This window comes from Cervus elaphus, chromosome 5, assembly GCF_910594005.1.
Source record: "Cervus elaphus chromosome 5, mCerEla1.1, whole genome shotgun sequence".
Lineage (NCBI taxonomy): Eukaryota > Metazoa > Chordata > Mammalia > Artiodactyla > Cervidae > Cervus > Cervus elaphus.
The window spans coordinates 7,875,290-7,894,448 of record NC_057819.1 but is presented as its reverse complement, the minus strand read 5'-3'; the positions used below and the strand labels follow the sequence as shown (position 1 = coordinate 7,894,448).

The 19,159-nt window shown below is 49.7% G+C and overlaps 1 protein-coding gene across 2 annotated transcripts in view; it reads left to right on the top strand.

Moving 5' to 3' along the window:
- Nucleotides 1-12,393: 12,393 nt before the first annotated feature.
- SGSM1 (small G protein signaling modulator 1) overlaps nucleotides 12,394-19,159 on the top strand; it is a 73,758-nt gene continuing 66,992 nt past the window's right edge. For both annotated transcript variants that reach the window (XM_043901516.1, XM_043901515.1), the window contains exons 1-2: nucleotides 12,394-12,544; nucleotides 12,642-12,685. In XM_043901516.1, the coding sequence (XP_043757451.1) occupies nucleotides 12,526-12,544; nucleotides 12,642-12,685 (63 nt within the window). In that variant the 5' untranslated portion in view covers nucleotides 12,394-12,525. The remainder of the gene's footprint in view (nucleotides 12,545-12,641; nucleotides 12,686-19,159) is intronic.

Below are 19,159 nucleotides of genomic sequence, written 5' to 3'. Positions count from 1 at the left end.
TCAAGCTGCTAAGTCATGTCTGACTCTTCTGTGCCAACCCCGTGGACTGAAGCCTGGCCCGTTACAGCCCAACCCTCTGTCCATGGGATTTCCCAAGCAAGAATACTGGAGTGGGTTGCCCTTTCCTTCTTTAGGGAATATCCCCAATCCAGGGATTGAACCCACATCTCCTGCTTGGCAGGCAGATTCTTTACCACTGAGCCACCTGGGAAGCCCTTAGCACTTAATACTTGAACTAAATCCCTGCTGTTGCCAATGTAGCTAAGTTGTAGCTGCTGTGACCATCTTTGGACTCTAACACTGGCTCCTCCCTAACCATCTCCCTGACACACAGGTCCCTACAGGAGGATCTGCAGTGATTTGTCAGCCAAGTATTGGAGGTCGTTTTTGCAGATGATGTTTGTTGTATTCTGCCTGCAATGCAGGAGACACAGGTTCTATCCCTGGGTCGGGAAGATCCCCCAGAGGAGGAAACAGCAACGCGTTCCTATTCTTGCCTAGGAGATCCCATAGAGACAGGAGCCTGGCAGGCTACAGTCCATGGGGTCGCAAAGAGTCGGACACGACTGAGAACATGTGCTAATTGTTTCCAGGCTTTGTCATTCGTTGCCTTTGCCACTTAAAGTAAAAAAAGTAAAAGTAAAGTGAAAGTCGCTCAGTCGTGTCTGACTCTTTGCAACCCCATGCACTATACAGTCCATGGAATTCTCCAGGCCAGAATACCGGAGTGGGTAGCCTTTCCCTTCTCCAGGGGATCTTCCCAACCCAGGGATCAAACCCAGGTCTCCTGCATTGCAGGCAGATTCTTTTCCAGTTGAGCCACAAGGGAATAAAGTTTTTAAAATCATGAATTCTTTCTTTTAATATTTTCATAGTTGCATTGTTCTGCATTTAATTCCTTGATGTACACACTGAACATCCATTTTAATTACGAGAAAGTTACTGACATTTGAATAACAACCCTCACCTTACTCACTACTTTGAAATTCCATTGTTATCCAACAGAAACCTGTGTGCACACTCAGCTCTGAAATGATCCTAAAGATGAAAAAAGCCTTAAAGTGCTCAAAGAGTTTTGGCTGTTCTTTTAAATGTATTTTTTCAAATGAACTTTAGAATCCTTGCAATGAGTTCTAGACTATAAAAAATTCTGTCATCCTGTTAATTAGAGGTTGTATTGAATTTAGATGTTGATTTAGTTCCCCCAAGTTGCAGAGTCCTCACTAAGATTTCCCTGGAATAACCTTGTGTCCAGGCTTCCCAGATGGCTCAGTGGTAAAGAATCTGCCCGCCAATGCAGGAGACATGGGTTCGATCCCTGGATCGGGAAGATCCCCTGGAGGAGGAAATGGCAACCCACTCCAGTATGCTTGCCTTCAAAATTCCATGGACAGAGGAGCCTGGCGAGCTATAGTCCATGGGGTCGCAAACAAGTCGGACACAACTGAACGACTAACACTTTCGCTTTTTACAGACATCTCAGGTTAATGAATTTAGCTCTTTTCTATGCATCGGAAGATGCAAGAGTCTGGGCTCATTGAAATCACTCCTTTGATAAGCACCTTTGCTGTCGTGGGCTGGTGTCCTGTTCTTTCCCATCTGGGTGTATCCCAGTGGTCCTGATGGTATCCTGGTGTCCCCATCTGGGTGCACGGTTGGGGGTGGCTGAGGGCTTGGCAGTGAGCCATCAGTTTCCATCCTGAGTCCCCTCGTGGCTCACGGCAGGAGAGGGCAGCTGCGGTCACTGATGGTAGCAGCATCTTTTGCTTACTGATAAGGCAGTAAAGGATTTTCATCCATGAGGAAAACGAGGAGACCGAAGCTGAGATTGACACAGCAGTGGAAGTGCGGAGCCTTAACCGCTGCACTCCCAGGGAAGTCCCAAGAAATCATTTAGCTTTAACTAGAATGTTCAGTTCAGTTGCTCAGTTGTGTCCAACTCTTTGCGACCCCATGGACTGCAGCATGCCAGGCCTCCTTGTCCATCACCAGCTCCCGGAGTTTAGAGCCATGAAGAGTAAAGATCAATCAGAAACAGATACCAAGGAATGTGGGACTTGAGATACAAATTAGATCCACACTAGGATCTGCCAGTTCCTGAAACAAGTGGGACAGAGCTGGAACCAGCCCCTAAGCTTCCTCGCCCAATGGGATGGACTTTTGTTGGAGGAGTGGGATGAGAAAGCCAGGGCCGTCGTTACTAATTGATTACTGTGGTCTTCCCAGCCAGACCTGGATGTGGCCTCAGATTTTCTTGAACAGAGCTCCAGAATTCCAGAACCAACCACCTGAAGTTGGACATCAAGGTGAAGCCTGACCCAACAAAACTATAACTCAAAAGATACATGCACCCTATGTTCATAACAGCACCATTCACAATAGCCATGACATGGAAACAGCCTAAATGTCCATTGACAGCTAAATGGATAAAGAAAATGTGTGTGTGTGTGTGTGTGTGTGTTTATGTATATATATAAATACTGCTGCTGCTGCTAAGTCACTTCAGTCCTGTCTGACTCTGTGCGACCCCATAGACAGCAGCCCACCAGGCGCCCCCGTCCCTGGGATTCTCCAGGCAAGAACACTGGAGTGGGTTGCCATTTCCTTCTCCAATATAAATACTACTCAGCCATAAAAAAGAATGAATGATGCCGTTTACAGCTACATGGATGGACCTAGAGATTATCATACTATGTGAAGTAAATCAGAAAGAGAAAGACAAATACCATATGGTATCACTTATATGTTAAATCTAAAATATGACTCAAATGAAAGAAAGTGAAAGTCTTAGTTGCTCAGTTGTGTCCCACGATTTTGCACCCCCATGGACTATAGCCCGCCAGGCTCCTCTGTCCATGGGATTTCCCAGGCAAGAATACTGGAGTGGGTTGCCGTTTCTTTCTCCAGGGGACCTTCCTGACCCAGGGATCAAACCCACGTCTCCTGCATCTCCTGCATTGGCGGGTGGACTCCTTACCACTGAGCCATCTTTACAAAACAGAAACAAGCTCACAGACATAGAGAACAGGCTGTGATCGCCAAGGGGTGAGGAGGTGGGGAAAGGACAGACTGGAAGTCTGGGATTAGCAGATGCAGACTATTATACAGAGAATGGATAAACAACAGGGTCCTACTGTATAGCACAGGGAACTATATTCAATATCCTGTGCCCGTAATGGAAAAGAATATGAAAAAGAATGTGTATGTGTAACGGAATCACTTTGCTATACAGCACAAATTAACACATTGTAAGTCAGCTATACTAAAATAAAAAATAAGTTTAAAAAAGCTATGACTGAGAATGTTGGAAAAAATAATATACATGTATAAACATTTTCTTTATTCACTCGTCTTCCGGTGGAGGTATAAATTGCTTCCATGGATTAGCTGTAGTAATTGATGCTGCTATGAAAACGGGTGTACAAATATCTTTGAGATCTTGCTTTCAATTCCTTTAGGTATACACCTAAAATTGAAGTTGCTGGTAATTCTAAGTTTTTAACTAACCACCATAGTGTTCCTTAGTGGCTGCAGCATTTTAAATTCCCACCAACTGTGTACAAGGTTAATTTCTCCACATCCTCACCAACACTTGTCTTTTGTTTCTTTGATAGTAACCCTTGTGATGGATGTGAGGTGGCACTTCCTTGTAGTTTTCCATTTGTGTTTGCTAATGACTAGTAATGTTGAGCATCTTTTCACATGTTTGTTGGCCACTTGTATGTACTTTTGAAATAATGTCTGTTCAACTCCTTTGCACATTTTTAATTGTAGCATTAGTTTTTTGTTATTGAACTTGTAAGAATTCCTTATATATCCTGACACTTCTTCTATATATCCTGAATATTAACTCCTTATGTTGTTGTTTAATCACTAAGTCGTGTCCAACTCTTTGCAACCCTATGGATGATAATCCTCCAGGCTTCTCAGTCCAAAGGATTCTCCAGGCAAGAATAACTGAAGTGAGTTGCCATTTCCTTCTCCAGGAAATCTTCCCAACCCAAATGTCGAACCCGAGTCTCTCGCATTGGCAGCCAGATTCCTTACCACTGAGTCACCAGGGAAGCCCAACCCCTTATGAACAATTTTCAAATATATCCTCTCACTCCCTCAGTTGCCTTTTTTAAAATTCTGTGTATTGTGTCCTTTGATGCACCTAAGTTTTTAATTTTGATGCAGTCCACTTACATATTTTTATTTTGTTGCCTGTGCTTTTGGTGTCACATCCAGGAAATCACTGCTGACCTTTGAGGACCTACTTTATAGCACAGGAGACTCCGTTTAATGTTATGTGACAGTCTGGGTGGGAGGGGGTTTGGGGGAAAGTGGATACAGGTATACGTATGACTGAGTCCCTCTGCTATTGACCTGAAACCATCACAACATTGTTTGTAAATCGGCTATACCCCAACACAAAGTAAAAAGTTCGATAAACATAAATACATAAAAAGGAAAAAAAAGAAAGCATTGCCAAACCCAATGTCATGTAGCTTTTGCCCTGCTTTCTTCAAGTTTTATAGATTTCACTCTTAAGTTTAGATATTTGATCAGTTTTGAATTAACTTTTGTATACGGCATAAAGTGAGGATCCAACTTTATAATTCCATGAATCTTTATGGCATTTCTTCCTGTTTCTGTCTCAACCTTGGCCATTACACAAGCTTCCCACTCACTGCCCATGTGGATGCCTCCACCCAAGCAGCTGTCTGCACCTGGGGTAGACAGCCATGAGGTGGCGCTGTTGTCTCTTGTGAATCTCGGTGACGATAAATCTACATTAGAGTAATTATGGGGTTTCACTTACAATTATGGAATGTGCTGCCATGCGGGAGACCCAAGTTCAATCCTTGGGTCGGGAAGATCCCTTGGAGAAAGGAATGGCTACCTACTCCAGGATTCTTGCCTGGGCTTCCAGGATAGCTCAGTTGGTAAAGAATCTGCCTGCAATGCAGGAGATCCCGGTTCGATTTCTGGCTCGGGGAAGATCCGCTGGAGAAGGGATAGGCTACCCACTCCAGTATTCTTGGGCTTCCCTTGCGGCTCAGCTGATAAAGAATCTGCCGGCAATGCAGGAGATCTGGGTTCGATACCTGGATTGGGAAGATCCCCTGGAGAAGGAAAAGGCTACCCACTCCAGTGTTCTGGCCTGGAGAATTCCAAGGACTGTATGGAGTCACAAAGAGTCGGACATGACAGAGCAAGTTTCACTTACAATTACGGAATGTGCTGCCATGCGGGAGACCCAAGTTCAATCCTTGGGTCGGGAAGATCCCCTAGAGAAAGGAATGGCTACCTACTCCAGGATACTTGCCTGGAGAATTCCATGGACAGAGGAGACTGGCGGGCTACAGTCCACGGGGTCGCAAAGAGTCAGACATGACTGAGACTGAGTGACAAATGCAAGCAAGCCCTTCCCACAGGCCTTCACATCCCTGGGTCCTCTCAGTGACCCGCAGAAGGCGGCAGTGAGTCACAGAGAGGCAGAGCTGCTCACCCAAGGTCACAGAGCTAGGAGGTATCAGAGACAAGGTTCAGATCCATAAGCCAGAGGCGGAAGACTTCTGTACTGAAATTGTTGGTGTACCAACACCAGCTGTCCCCGCCTGGGGAAAGGCTATGTTTTTTTCCCTTTTTTCCTGAAATTAGGTGCTTCCTACCCTTTAGGTGTTAAGATGGTTTTTCTTCTATGAAATATGGAGACAGTAGATTTGTGGTGGGTTTTTGTGTCCTTAGTAACCAAAATTTAAAATTCCTGGAAATTCCCTAGAGGTCCAGTGGTACAGTAAAAGTACAGTTCAGGGATAAAGTGATTTAATATATGTATATACATATATATATATATATTCTTTTTTAGATTCTTTTTCATTTTAGGTTATTAACATTTATTTAGATATTTATTTTTTTTTAATGTAAATTATAGTTTATTTACAATATGGCGTTAGTTTCAAGTGTATAGCATGGGGACTGAGTTACACATACATATGTCATCTCTTTTTTGCAGACTCTTTTCCATCTATGTGGAAAGCAAATAGGCCTTTTAGAATCAGGAGTTTGTGACAAGCTACAGCAAGGCACTTGCATGGCATTAGGACATTTAAAAAAATTAAAATGTGGGCCAGGGGTTGGGGCTCTGTGCTTCCACTGTAGGGGGCACAGGTTCTATTCCTGTTCGGGGAACTAGGATCCCACATGGACAGTGCGCAACCTAAATAAATTACTTAAATTAACTAATCCTGTAGATATCTGTGGCCTCCACAATATCACTATAGGATTCCTCTTCTAAATAAGAGTAAAATCACTTTTGTACAACACCACCCATATGTACAAGTGTAAGACCATCTTCCCAGGAATAATTGCTCAGTCTGAGTTTAATTTCCATACATCTTGCTTTTCTGATTTCATAGGGTCAGAGTTACCTCTTTAAGCCTCCAAAAACCACATTAGTTGGATCTTTTAAGGCCCAGGTAGCTTCCCCAAACTGTCTTTTGCACTTCAAAATTTAGTTGTTGAGAGAACGCTTCCAGCCCCAAAATTCTTAAGAACTCCCCAGTTCCTATGAGATAACGGGAGGTGGGCTTACAGAAAAGTAAGTCACGAAAGAGGTGCACCCAGGTATGAGTCGCGTGAGTCCCCTAGTGAGGGGGGATTATTGTTCATGTGATGGTCCTTCTTTCGGTTTTTTGTGTGTTTGCTTTGCCGACCTGCCCCTTTGCAGCGCTCAACACTACAGCAGAAGCGAGTGGGTCCCCGAGAACCACACTCTGCTGTGGGGGAAGAGGGGCCTGAACACCTGGAACACCCCCTCTCCCGCCAGAACACCCCCGTGATGACCTGGGGACCAACAATAGCCCTGTGTTTGCAGGCACGATTGCCCCTCCCTTAAGTCAGGACCCAGAGGTGCATCCAAGCAGAGCCCCCTGTTGCCAGTAGACAGCCCAGTGACACCAAAAGCAAGGCTGCACCTCCAGAGATGTAGGCTCTGGCCTTTACTGCTGGTGGCCCCGATTCTGCCACAGGCACAGTGAGAAGCAGCCTTGTCACTAGGGTCCCCTGGTCACCTACCCAGGCTTTGTTGGACACAGAACTGTCAGTCACTTTCCTCTGGTTCAGGATCCACGCTCCCAGGGTCTAAGCAGCAAAAGCTGACCTAAAGAACAGTTCGCTCAGAAGCAGCCAGAGCTCAGGTTCCTGCATCCTGGACCTTGCCTCTGGTCTGTCTTTGTTTCTAACACAAACTTATCTCCCATCTGTGCATCCCTCCAGGAAACTGGAATCCCAAGACCTCAAAGAGAGTGTGAAGAGAAGGAGGGAGGCAGAATAAGGCGGAACAGAAGACACCTAATGCCCGGATTTTAGTTTTAAAAGCCATGCTCCAAACAAAGAAACCAGGCCTTCCTGGAGAAGTAGCTGATTCACAAGGAGGCACGATTCACAAAATAGGCCAGTACTTCCAATTCCTGCTGAGATCCTACCCCATCATTTTTTATTATTATCCTTATTATTTTCTATTTTGTGAAAAGGTAACATATGTTTGTAATAATTTTTTAAAAAGCACACTGCTGGGAAGAGTGCACAATTCAGAGTAAGTCTCCCTTCCCTTACGTCAGTGAAGGGAACAGGACCCATCGGCAGAGAGAAGGGAGCCACACACAGCAAGAGAAAATCAATCAGCCTCACACAGCCAGAGATACTGCTGTTTGGCTTGTTCTTTTTTTCTATCAAATCCACCCCCCCGTGTCCTTCCATCAGCTTAGGTGACTCAGAGCGAGTGTCTTTTCTCTCCCAAAAGCCTTGACTGAGATCTGCTTTAGCAGCTCGATAACATAATTGTATCACTTTGGTAAATTAACAATCCCATGTACACCAAGAATCTCCATAAACACGATGTCATTTGATTCTTAGCCCCACAGGTGCACTGGGAGATGAATAGATAAGTAAAATTAACACCTCTCCCATTTTATAGATGAGAAAACAGACCTAGAGAATAAGGATTGATGTGCAGAAGGCCATGGCTGTGAAACAGGAGCCAGGCATCATGGAGCCTTCGGAGACCATCTGGAACACTTTTGACTCCCTCCCATCCTCTCCAGGCCTCACTCATAGGCACATGCTCTGATTGGAGACTTAAATATAAAAGCTGTATCTATAAAACTCTTAGGAGAAGACATAGGGGCAAGTAGGCATAATCCTGGTTTTGGATATGGTTTCTTAGATATGGCATCAAAATCACAAAATCACCAAAAAAATACATAAATTTGACTTCATAAAAATTTAAAACTTTTTTGCACTATCTCAATAGGCCACTGTCAAGAAAGAAAAAAGCCCACAGAATGGGAGAAAATATTTGCAAATTATATGTATAATAAGAGTCTAGCATCCAGAATACATAAAGAATTCACACAGCTCACCAACAAAAAGACAATTCGGTTTAAAATGAGCAAAAGACTAGAATAAAATTTCTCTGGAAAAGTTATACAAATGGCTCACAGGCATATGAAAAGATGTGCAACATCATTAGTCATTAAGAAAATGCAAATCAAAATCACAATCAGATACCACTTCACACCCATTGGGATGACTATAATATTTAAAAAGGAAAATAGTTTTGGCAAGGATGTGAAAAGAATTGAAATCCTTGTACACTGCTGGTAGTAATATGAAATGGTACAGTCACGATGGAAAAGAATATCCTCAAAACATTAAGCATAGAATGGCCCATGTCTTTGTCAGTCTGGACTGTTAAAACAAAATACCATAGACTGGTTGGCTTATAAACAACAGAGATTTATTTCTCACAGTTCTGAAGGCTAGAAAGTCCATGACCAAGACACCGACAAATTCAGTGTCTGATGAGAGCTACTTCCTGATTTCTAGATGGCTATCTTCTTGCTGTGTTTTCACATGGTGGAAGAGGCCAAAGAGCTCTCTAGGATCTCTTATAAGGACACTAATCCCATTCATGAGGGATCCATCCCCCTGACCTAATCACCTCCAAAAGGCCCCACCTCCAAATACTGTCACGTTGGAGATTAGGTATCAACATGTAAATTTGAAGGGAACATAAACTCTTAACCTGTAGCACCCAGAAATTATACTCCTAGGTATCAAATGCCCCAGTTAAAAACATTTGTCCACATAAAATCTTCTACGCCGATGTTTACAGCTCTATTCATAGAAGCACTCTATTTATAACAGCCAAGAGGTAGAAACCATCCAGATGTCCATCAACTAATGAATGGAGAAACAAAATGTAGGTATATCCACACAATGGAACATTCTTAAGTCATCAAAAGGAATGAAGAACTAGTATGTGCTGTAACATGGATGAATCTCAAAAATATTATGGTATGTCAAGGAAGCTGGATATAAGGGCTACATATAGGATCATTTAATTTACATGAAATCTCCAGAACAGGCAGACTCATAGGTACAAAAAGCAGATTCATGGTTGCCAAAAGTTGTGGGGGAGAGGGAGATGGGGAGAGGCTGCTTAAATGGGCACAGGGTTTCCTTTTGAGGTGAAGCAGTGTTCTGGAACTAGAGAGTGGTGATGGCCTCACCACATTGGGAGTAAATGCCACTGGATTGTCCAGTTTAAAATAGTCACAATGGTGAATGTTATGTGAATGTTGCCACAGTAAATTTAAAAGGCTTGCTGGTGGAGAGAATGTGGGATGAGAAAGTAAGAAGAAAATCAAGGCTCTCTTGGGCTTTTTTAAGGAGTTATGGACTGGAGGAGCCTTAAGCGCTGACCGCGTTACAGTCTCCACCGCATCCATTCTCTTCTTCATCTAGACATGCTCATTCCCACCCCAGGGCCTTTCCACCTGCTCTCCCACGTGTCTGGAATGATTGAGATCTGCATGTATTGACGTAGAGAGATGTTCATTTTCTAAGTGGAAAAGTAGGTCAGTTTGTTTGTTTTTTTTCCGACTCATGTTCATAGAAACAGACGAACACATTACACGGAATAATTTTATTAGCACAATGTTTTCAACTGCAAGTAAGAGTAAACTGTAGTTCGGTGACTTCACAATGAGGCCGTACCATTGTACCAGTAACCAGTGTATTGCTTTTCAATTCCAAATTCATTCTTCAGTAATACATGGAACTGTTTATGGATCGCTGGCCATAAGCCACAGAAGCTGCCTTTGGCTAACTTAAGCAAAAGGCAATAAACTGGAGGGAAAATGGGTTTTCCCAGAGTCCAACGGAGGCTTCTCCTCGGTAATAGGACTGCGATAATGTCGTCTCATTTATACTGAGCACGATGCTGAGTTTTCTCAGTAGAGGGCGCTAAAGGGACACTGCAGGAGGAACAGGCCTTCCTCACTGGTTCTTGCAGTTGCACAAGTGGTCAGCTGCACAGGTATGGGACAAAGCCTAGGTAGCAGTGAGTCAGATGGTGGGATTTTCAGACCCTGAAGAGGGCTTTGGGACCCGGGAAAGATTTCCTGCTCTGATCTCAGGGAGATTGCGACTCAACAAGCTGACCTTCGGTGCCAGCGCCCCTAGTGGTGAGTGGTCTAACTGCAGCAGAGAGACCCAAGCGCCGGGTCCAAAAACCTGAGCAAACCCAGGTCCCATAGATGCCCATCTTCCTGTTGCCACTAAAGCAAGCTTCATCAAATCCTTCCTTTTGGAAGAAAAGCTCCAGGTGTTCAAGGAAGGATCAGTACAAATCACCTTCCCATGCTTTGAGCTTGGTAGGAGAAGGAAAACTTCCTAGGTGGTGCTAGTGGTAAAGAACCCGCCTGCCAGTGCAGGAGACCAGAGACCTGGGTTCCATCCCTGGATTGGGAAGATCCCCTGGAGGAGAGAATGGCAACGCACTCCAGTATTCTTGCCTGGAGGATCCCATGGACAGAGGAGCCTGGCGGGCTGCAGTCCATGGGGTCGCCAAGAGTTGGACACGACTGAAGCGACTTAGCACACACAGGCGCGGGAGAAGGAAAAACATGAGTTTTAGGAAACAGACACCAAAGTGGGGCTTCGGTGCCCTGCTTTTCTAAACTAACTCCATCATCTTAGGGGCACAGTCAAAGACAGAAACCCTGGATCCGTCCCTTGGGCCCTGAGGTCAGAATTCTGACTGCTGTTCACTTGGTTGTTACGTACTTTTGCTAACAAGAAACTGTTTCCTATTCTCTGGGCTCCAAGGGGACCCACCACATCTGCGCTGGAGATGGTGGGGTGGTAGGACTGTGAATGAGGCTTCCCTCCCCCAGCAAGCGGCAGGTGTGACCCAGGCCAGACCAATCAGATGCTCCCTTTCTGCAACAGGACCTTAAATAGATGGAGTTTGTGTCACCTCAGTGGTGGTGCCCTAAACACCCTGTCTCTGTCAGATGACTGTTCAAGTCTCTCTTGCTGTCCTTCCAGCGCTACCTCGGTTTCACCCTGTTTCTGAGTCCTCCAGCCTCCCTTGGCCTCTGGGAATGGCTGTTATCCTTCCGGTCTAGTCCCTTTTGCGAAGTTAGCCAAAGTCAGCGCCTGTGGCTTGTGGCCAAAGACCCCCCGACACTGACAAATGGAGAAGAGGGGACTCTGGATCCACAGCTGGATGCACTGGAGTGGAGGTGGAATATCAGAGTGGGTTGCCATTCCCTTCTCCAGGGGATCTTCCCAACCTCGGGCTGGAACCTGTGTCTCTCATGTCTCCTGCATTGGCAGGCGGGTTCTTCACCACTAGCGCCGCCTGGGGGAGCCCGTCATCGGCGACTTCATGGAGGAGTCAGTCTTTTTGCTGGTGGAGGGTGTGAAATATTATGAGCACTACCAAAATATGACAGAGACACAAAGCGAGTCGATGCTCCTGGGGAAATGGCACCGACAGACTTGCTGCATACAGGGTTACCACAAACTTTCCATTTGTAAAAAGCAAAACCCACAATATCCCTAAAGTGCAGTAAAGCAAAACGCTATGAAAAGAAGCATGCCTACAGCGGTCCTAGTAGTGACAATAATAGATGGCAGCACAGCTGCCCTTTATGGTTTCTGGCCTTTTCCCCTAGATGTGCGCTAAGCGCTTTACACTCAGGACTTCATTTAAGTCTCATATCATTCCTATGAGGTGATCATACTATATTCATTTTAAAGAGGAGAAAACAGGCTAGGAGACTGTCGGTAGGAGCCCCCCACCCCCCCCCCCCACCCCCACCGCCACATCTGAACCAGGCACACAGCAGACAGTGAATAAATGATGCTGTCCTTCCCGGCCCCACAGAAGGAGGGTGGGCATGGAAGTGGTGGTGGTGATGGGTTTCCACTTGGGAGGGAGGTGCAGGCGCCAGCTCCTTGGGACGCGCGGGCCGGAGGGTGTGTGTCGGGCGGGGAGGAGCCTCCGGGAGGACCTGGGCGGCCCTGCGTGGCCCCCGGGAGGGTGGGGCGGCCGCGGCCGGGCCTGACGTCTGGCGCCTGGACCGTCACTCGGCGCTCGCCCCGCCCCGCCGCGGCTGCAGCAGGCGAGTGAGCGTCCGGGAGCCGCCGCCGCCGCCACCCGGACTCGGATCGCCGCGCGCAGCCATGGCTTCGGGGCTGGCGGGTAAGGGGGCGCAGGGTGCGGGGGCGGCGGGAGGGCAGCTCCGCAGCACGGCCCCCAGCCCCGGGCTGAGCGGCCGCCCTCCCGTCTCACCCCACAGAGGCGGAGACCCGGCAGAGGCTGCTGCGCACCGTCAAGAAGGAGGTGAGTGCCGGGCGGAGGCGGGCGGCGCGACCCCCGGGGGAGGGGGCCGCCGCAGCCACCCCCAGGAAGCGTCTCCAAAGGACGCGTGGCCAGCTGGGGTGGGGGGCCCGCCGGGGTGGGGGCTAACCCCCCGCAGGGCTAGAAGCAGGTGAGTTTGGGGGTGGGAGTAGGGGGGTAGGGGGGCCCTGGGTGTTTTATCCTGTGCGCAGGGGCAGCTGCCGCGTGAGGGCCCTCGGGTGGGGGGGCATACCTGGATGTGTCTCGGTAGGACCCCCTCTTGTGGAGGAGCAGGTGGGTGGGTCTCATCAAGGTGAGGAACGCACCTGGGGGGGCGGGGGTGCCGCTGACAGGGCTTGTTGAGTCGGGGAGGCCTGGTTAGGGCTGCAGGCAGAGGACCAGACTTCCTGAAGGGGGAGAAATTCAGTTTGGGAAAATAAAGCTTCCCACACACCCCTCCCGTAAATTCAGTCCTTGGAGCCACCCCTAGGAGCCAGGGCACCCCCTCCCTGAGAGTGCCAGGCCAGTGGGTTACTCCACTTGTAGGCATGTGTGCCTGCTCTCCTGGCAGGCAGGGTCCCCTGATCCCCCCACCCACCCGACCCTGGCAGGAGGGTGAGAATTAGTCAGGGTTCAGCTCCCCTCTGACCCTTCACTCTCCCTGGGGTTAGCCCAGTCTAGCCTTCAGAGTTAACAGTTCATGACTTTTCACAGAGCAAGAGTCTAGAGTGATGGGTGCCTAGGGAAGCACTTGGATACCTGGACTGTGTGTGTGTGTGTGTGTGTGTGTGTGTACACACACATGCCTGTGAGGACTGTGTGTGTGTGTGTGTGTACACGCACATGCCTGTGAGGACAGTGTGTGTGTGTGTGTACACGCACATGCCTGTGAGGACTGTGTGTGTGTGTGTACACGCACATGCCTGTGAGGACTCTGCGTGTGTATGTGTACACGCACATGCCTGTGAGGACTGTGTGTGTGTACACGCACATGCCTGTGAGGACTGTGTGTGTGTGTGTGTGTGCACGCACATGCCTGTGAGGACTCTGTGTGTGTGTGTGTGTGTGTGTGTGTACACGCACATGCCTGTGGGGGTGAGGATGTGTAGCTGTGAGTATGTGTATCTGAGCACATCCGCGCGTCTCCCTGGAGATATCTAAGTGTACCTCTGTGTGTCCGTGCATCTGTGCGTTTATCTGCTTCTCTGATTGTGATTGTATCTGTGTGATGCAGGAATCTATGAATGAGTGAGCCTGTGGCTGTGCCTGAGCGAGTGGCATGGGATGGCGTGAATCTGTGTGCGGATGAGTGAGGCTGTGGCCGTGTGTGTGTGTGTGTGTGTGTGTGTGTGTGCATCCCCCCCATGTCACCCCGCATCCCACCACCTGGGACCCCATCGCTGCCGAGCCTGCCTCGCCGCTGCATTCTGAGCACTCAGCTCTCGGCCAGGAGTGGCCGCGGATCTTGGGGGCTGGCCTGGCCCTGTGCCTCCGTGTGTGTGGAGGGTGTCGGCATCTGGGGACAGTGCTGACCACCAAAAAGGCCCTCCCCGCACGGTGGCAGCCAGCCAGCCACCGAGGGCGGCCGCGGGGCCGGGACCTGTTGCAGCCCCTCCCCCTCGGGGAGCGTGGGCGTGTGTCTGTGTGTGTGTCTCCGTGTGTGGCACGTCCCGCTGTTGCTGAAAGCAGCAGCTCCAGGCTGACTGCACATTCTAGTGTGTCTGAGTAAGGAGACATACAGGCCACATGGGAACCCTCAGAAAGGCCCAGAACTTTTACGCTCACAGAGACCCCTATGGGTGCCTGAAGAGAGCTCTGTCTAGACCCTCTTGCCATTGAAAGCTACACGTTTGGATGACTGTTTCAGGGGAGAGGGTATAGACTGCCCCCTCCAAAAGCCTTCAGAGTAAAAACCTGCAATTTTTGTGTTCGTTGTTTCAGTAAACCCAGGTGTTCTATGTGCCCTCCAGGTGTTTTCACCCGGAACGCTGTGTTTTTAAGGAAATGGTCCCACTGAGGGTCGGGGGCTGGGGTGGGGGGCTTGGGGCAGGGCCAGAAGCAGAAGAGCTTGTGAGCATGTTGTGGGGAGTGATTTTGGCTCTGGGCAGGCCTCCAGCTGGGGCCCTGAACCCAGCTTAGCCACCAACTCCCTCAATGCCCTTATGAGTTCCTTCCCCTCTCGGGGACTCAGTTTCTCTGTGTCTGGGGGAGGAAGCATTGGTCCAGGGTCCTTGGAGGTCCCATCCATGTCAGTCTGGTTTGGGCTATTGGCCAGGGCGTGGGGGACACTTTCCCCCTGGTGGTTGAGGCCTGCATTTTCTCTCCTTGTGAGCCGCTGAGTTTGGCGATTGGGATGAGCTTTCTGCCTGACTTGAGGCTGAGACCATCTCCTGGTCTGAGGGACCTCTTGGCATCCTGCTTGATACCTGGGCAGGGGTGGGTGGGGGTGCAGAGGCAGACCTTGCAAGTTTGGTAAAGAACTCAAGTATCCATTGACTCTGAAGTGCAATCAGAGGGCAGGACTTTGCAAGCTGATGGCTGTTTCTAAATTTTGCATTTCTCAGGGCTCATCATTTTGGTAATTAGTGCTTCCACTTCCTGGAGGCTACTCTAAGCCATATCCTGTGTGCACAGTAATTTTATGAGCTCGGTGAGGTTGTCCCCATTTTACAGACACAGAAACTGAGGCTCACAGGGTGAGTTCCTCACGAGCATGCAGCCCAGAAGGGACAGACCCTCCCAAGCCTGGTCTGGCATCAGAGCCAGGCTCTTACCCCCTGAATAACAAACATGCCCATCCACATCTACACAGCACCACAATCTCAGCGTGTGTGGGTGGTATAATTTCCATTTTACAGATGAAAAAACTGGCCCAGAGAGAGTGAGCGGTGTTTCAGGAACACAGAACCAGTAAAGGGGAACAGTTTTCTGTCTCTGAGCCCTCTGTTCAGCATGGGTACCCTCCCACCAAGGGTATGGAGACAAATCCAGCCACACACACCCCAAAGCAGACCTCCTCTCTCCTTTCCCTCCTCTGACCACCTCCTCCGGGAGCATCTCCAGTGGGAAGGCAAAGGGGAGCTCTTTGCTTAGAAAACGAGGAGTCAAGTCAAGTCTTCCTTCTCTGCACCCTCTGGGTTCAAAGCCACATACCTGCCTTGTCGCAGCCTTGCCCAGAGGTGCCTCCCATCCTTCTTTTTGGAATGGGGCAGCTTAACAGCAAGTTTCTGTAGATAACCCAGGCGGGTCTGCAAGCTTTTGTCTGAGCCACTGAAGCCACAAAGGCCGGCAGAGGCTGTGAGGCTGGAAGCTCTGTCGAGTGCTGACTCGGCTGGGCTCTGCGGATCCCACGGTGAACTAGATTGGCTGAGTCCTCTTGGGGCTGACAGTCCAGTATGGTGGACAGACCCTGACAGACATCCCGAGGGTAATGTAATTAAAAGGATAATTGCAGGCTGTGCACCAAGGTCTGGAGGAGAAGCAAGCATCACTTGGCATTACAAGAGCGTGTATCCGGGAGCTGTAACTGCATGCAGGTGGCTCAGGAAGGCTTCCTGGAGGAGGTGGCGTTTTAAGAAGCTGTGTGATGGATAAGCAGGCTTTTTAGGTGAAGGTATGAGGTAGCGAGAGATAGAGGGAAAACAGTTCCTGGCAGAGGGAACTGCACACGCAGAGACTTTGTAGTGGGAGGGAGTACCACGAGCTTGGAGGAATGCGGGTGCCGGTGGCGGGGACTCGGAAATGGCTGGAGGGCAGAGGGCTGCACTCAGAGGGGCAGAGCATGTGGTCCTCTCCTGAAAGCAAGAGGAAAGGAGTGGGGAGGACATGAGGAGTATGGGAAGAAGAGGGTGGAGCTGAAACCGATTGCTCGTCAGTTGTGCAGTCTTGGACAAGCATCTGTCTTTACCTTCACACGTGTCTGGGTTCTAGTTTATTCGTAATGGGGATGACAGTTACTCACCTGTCAGTATAAACTGTGTGAAACCACCATGTTAGCCTGAGCTTCTCCAGGACAGGAACCTTTTCTTTTTTTCAATTGTCTCCCTCCCCAGGGACAGCTGGGGACAGGATGGCCTCAGCATGATTTCCTCCAGTCAAATCCAGCCCGACTCTCTGCTGGCTGCTTCCTGGCTCGCTTAGCCCTCCCCTCCTTGCCCCTCCCCGCCTCCATCCCTTTAATTTTGTTTTGGTTCCCAGAGCAGCAGGGACTGGCTTCCCGTTGCCATGACGACTGCCATTAAAGGAGCCAGCCACGTGACGCGGGTTGATAACGGAAGCAAAGTGACTAACTGCGTTGTTTTCCTGCCTCTTGGCTGGGCCTGCTCGGCGGCCCCCTCACCAGAGGGGAGGAGGTGGGGGCTTGTGGGGGGCCGTCATCACAGCAGCTGAGCTGGGCTAGTTTGGGGAGCTGAGCCTCCCCGCCCCTGAGTGGGCGCTCGGGGCAGGCAGGTGGGACGTGCTGAGAAGGCTGGAGGAAGTCAAGAGGGGAAACAAGGGATGTTAGCCCTAGGGCCACGTGGCCGTGGCCGTGTCCCTCTAACCCTGGGGCTCTTGATGAAGCAGGCGGGACAACTTTGCCTCCCAGGTAGGATTGCCAGATAACACACAGGTCACACAGTTAAATTCAAATTTAACATGAACAATGAATAATCTTTTGGGATAAATATGTATCAGTAAATCTGGCAGCCTTACCCCCCCACCCACTGGGACATTTGGCAATGTCTGGAGACGTCTTCGGTTGTCAGAGCTGGGGATGCTCTGGCATCTAGTGGGGAGAGACCAGAAATGCTGCTCAACATCCCGCAAAGCACAGCACAGCCCCCGGCACGAGGAAGCCTCCCTCTCAGAACAGCCCAGCTGAGCTAAGTAGTGCCTGGATGCTTGCTCCTTCACCCCTCACGACAGACAGCCCTAACAGGGAGACTCACCACCTCCTCTGCTGGATACAAGAGGAACTGGAGGCACGGGGGTGGTCACACAACCAGCCCGTGGAGAAGCCAGGATTCAGATCCCGCTTTGCCAGGATCTGGAGGGCGGCCTCATGGCCCCTCATTCCCAGGGGGCAGAGGTTGGGAGCCACAAGCTTCAGCAGAGTCCCCAGAAGCCAGCTGGGGGTTGCAGTGTGTGTAGGGAAAGGAGATAAGTCGGGAGAGGTCCACGAGTCCCAGCCTGTGCAGCGCAGTGAATGCCCCGCTGCAGCGTCTGCCCCCTCAGAGAGTGGGGAGCTCTGGAAGATTCGTGAGCAGGGCAGGGTCTTGCTTGGAGTTGTACTTCAGGAGGTTTCAACTGGCAGCAAGCGCCGAGACTGACCTTTCTTACCAGTTCCTAGAAGAAAACTTCCTCTCTCCTTTCCACAAACATTTCTTGAGCATCTGCTGGGTGCCAGGCACTGTTGCAGGAAGATTGAGAAATGAACAGAAGCAGCACCCCTGCTCACCTGGTCTTGAGAAGCTGTGCGACCCCACGGACTGCAGCCCGCCAGGCTCCTGTGTGCCTGGGATTCTCCAGGCAGGAATACTGGACTGGGTGGCCATGCCCTCCCCCGGGGGATCTTCCCGACCCAAGGGTCAAACCTGCGTCTCCTGCATTGGTGGGTGTGTTCTTTACCACTAGCGCCGCCTGGGAAACTCTGTTGCAAAGCTTAATAAATACATAATAAATAGGTATCAGAAGCGAAAGGAGCTGTGAGAAAGATAAAGCAGAAAAGGCGGTGGAGCGTGGTGGGAAGCAGCTCCAGAGGTGACCCTCAAGGGCGGCCTCTCTGACGGGGTGACGTTGAGCAGAGTCCTGCCGGGCAGACATCTGCGGCAAGGGTGTCCCTGACAGAGGGACCGGCATGCACAAAGGGGGCCATGCCTTTGAGAAGGGGCCAGCGAATCGCAGGGAGGCCAGCGAGGCTGGAGCAGAGTGAAAAAGAACGGAGGAGGAGGGGACGGAATAGGCAGCCGGCCGTGCAGGGCCTGTGGCCCTCGGAAGCTTCGGCTTTTACTCTGAGTGAGATGGAAGCTGGGGTGGGCGGGGAGGGGTTGATCACGAGAGGAGTGTGAATTCACCGACGCGTGGCTGCCAGATGGGCAGTAAGTACATGGAAGGACAAATGAGGATTCAAAGTGGTTAGGCAAGAGAGGAAACTCCTGTCTTCTTTCCAAGCTTTCCATTCTTGGGCCGGAAATCACAGCCCCACGCTCCCCCGCTGGGCCAAGCGCAGGTTCCAAAAACGCTGGACCAATGGAAGGAATGTTAGCAGGAATGCTGGGTGGGGTATTTTGGGGGCGCTCTGATGCTTGCAGGGTTGACTCACATCAGTTATGTGTGTCGTGTTTTCAGGCTTAAGACGGCAGAAATGCTCATGAATAATGCAGCCATATCTGCACATGGCCCGGTTTGATGCTCGCTTTCCTGTATCTGGCAATGCGGCTTCCTGGAGCTTTTGATAGTGGTGGGTTTGGATACAACATGACGGGTGTCAGGAGGGAT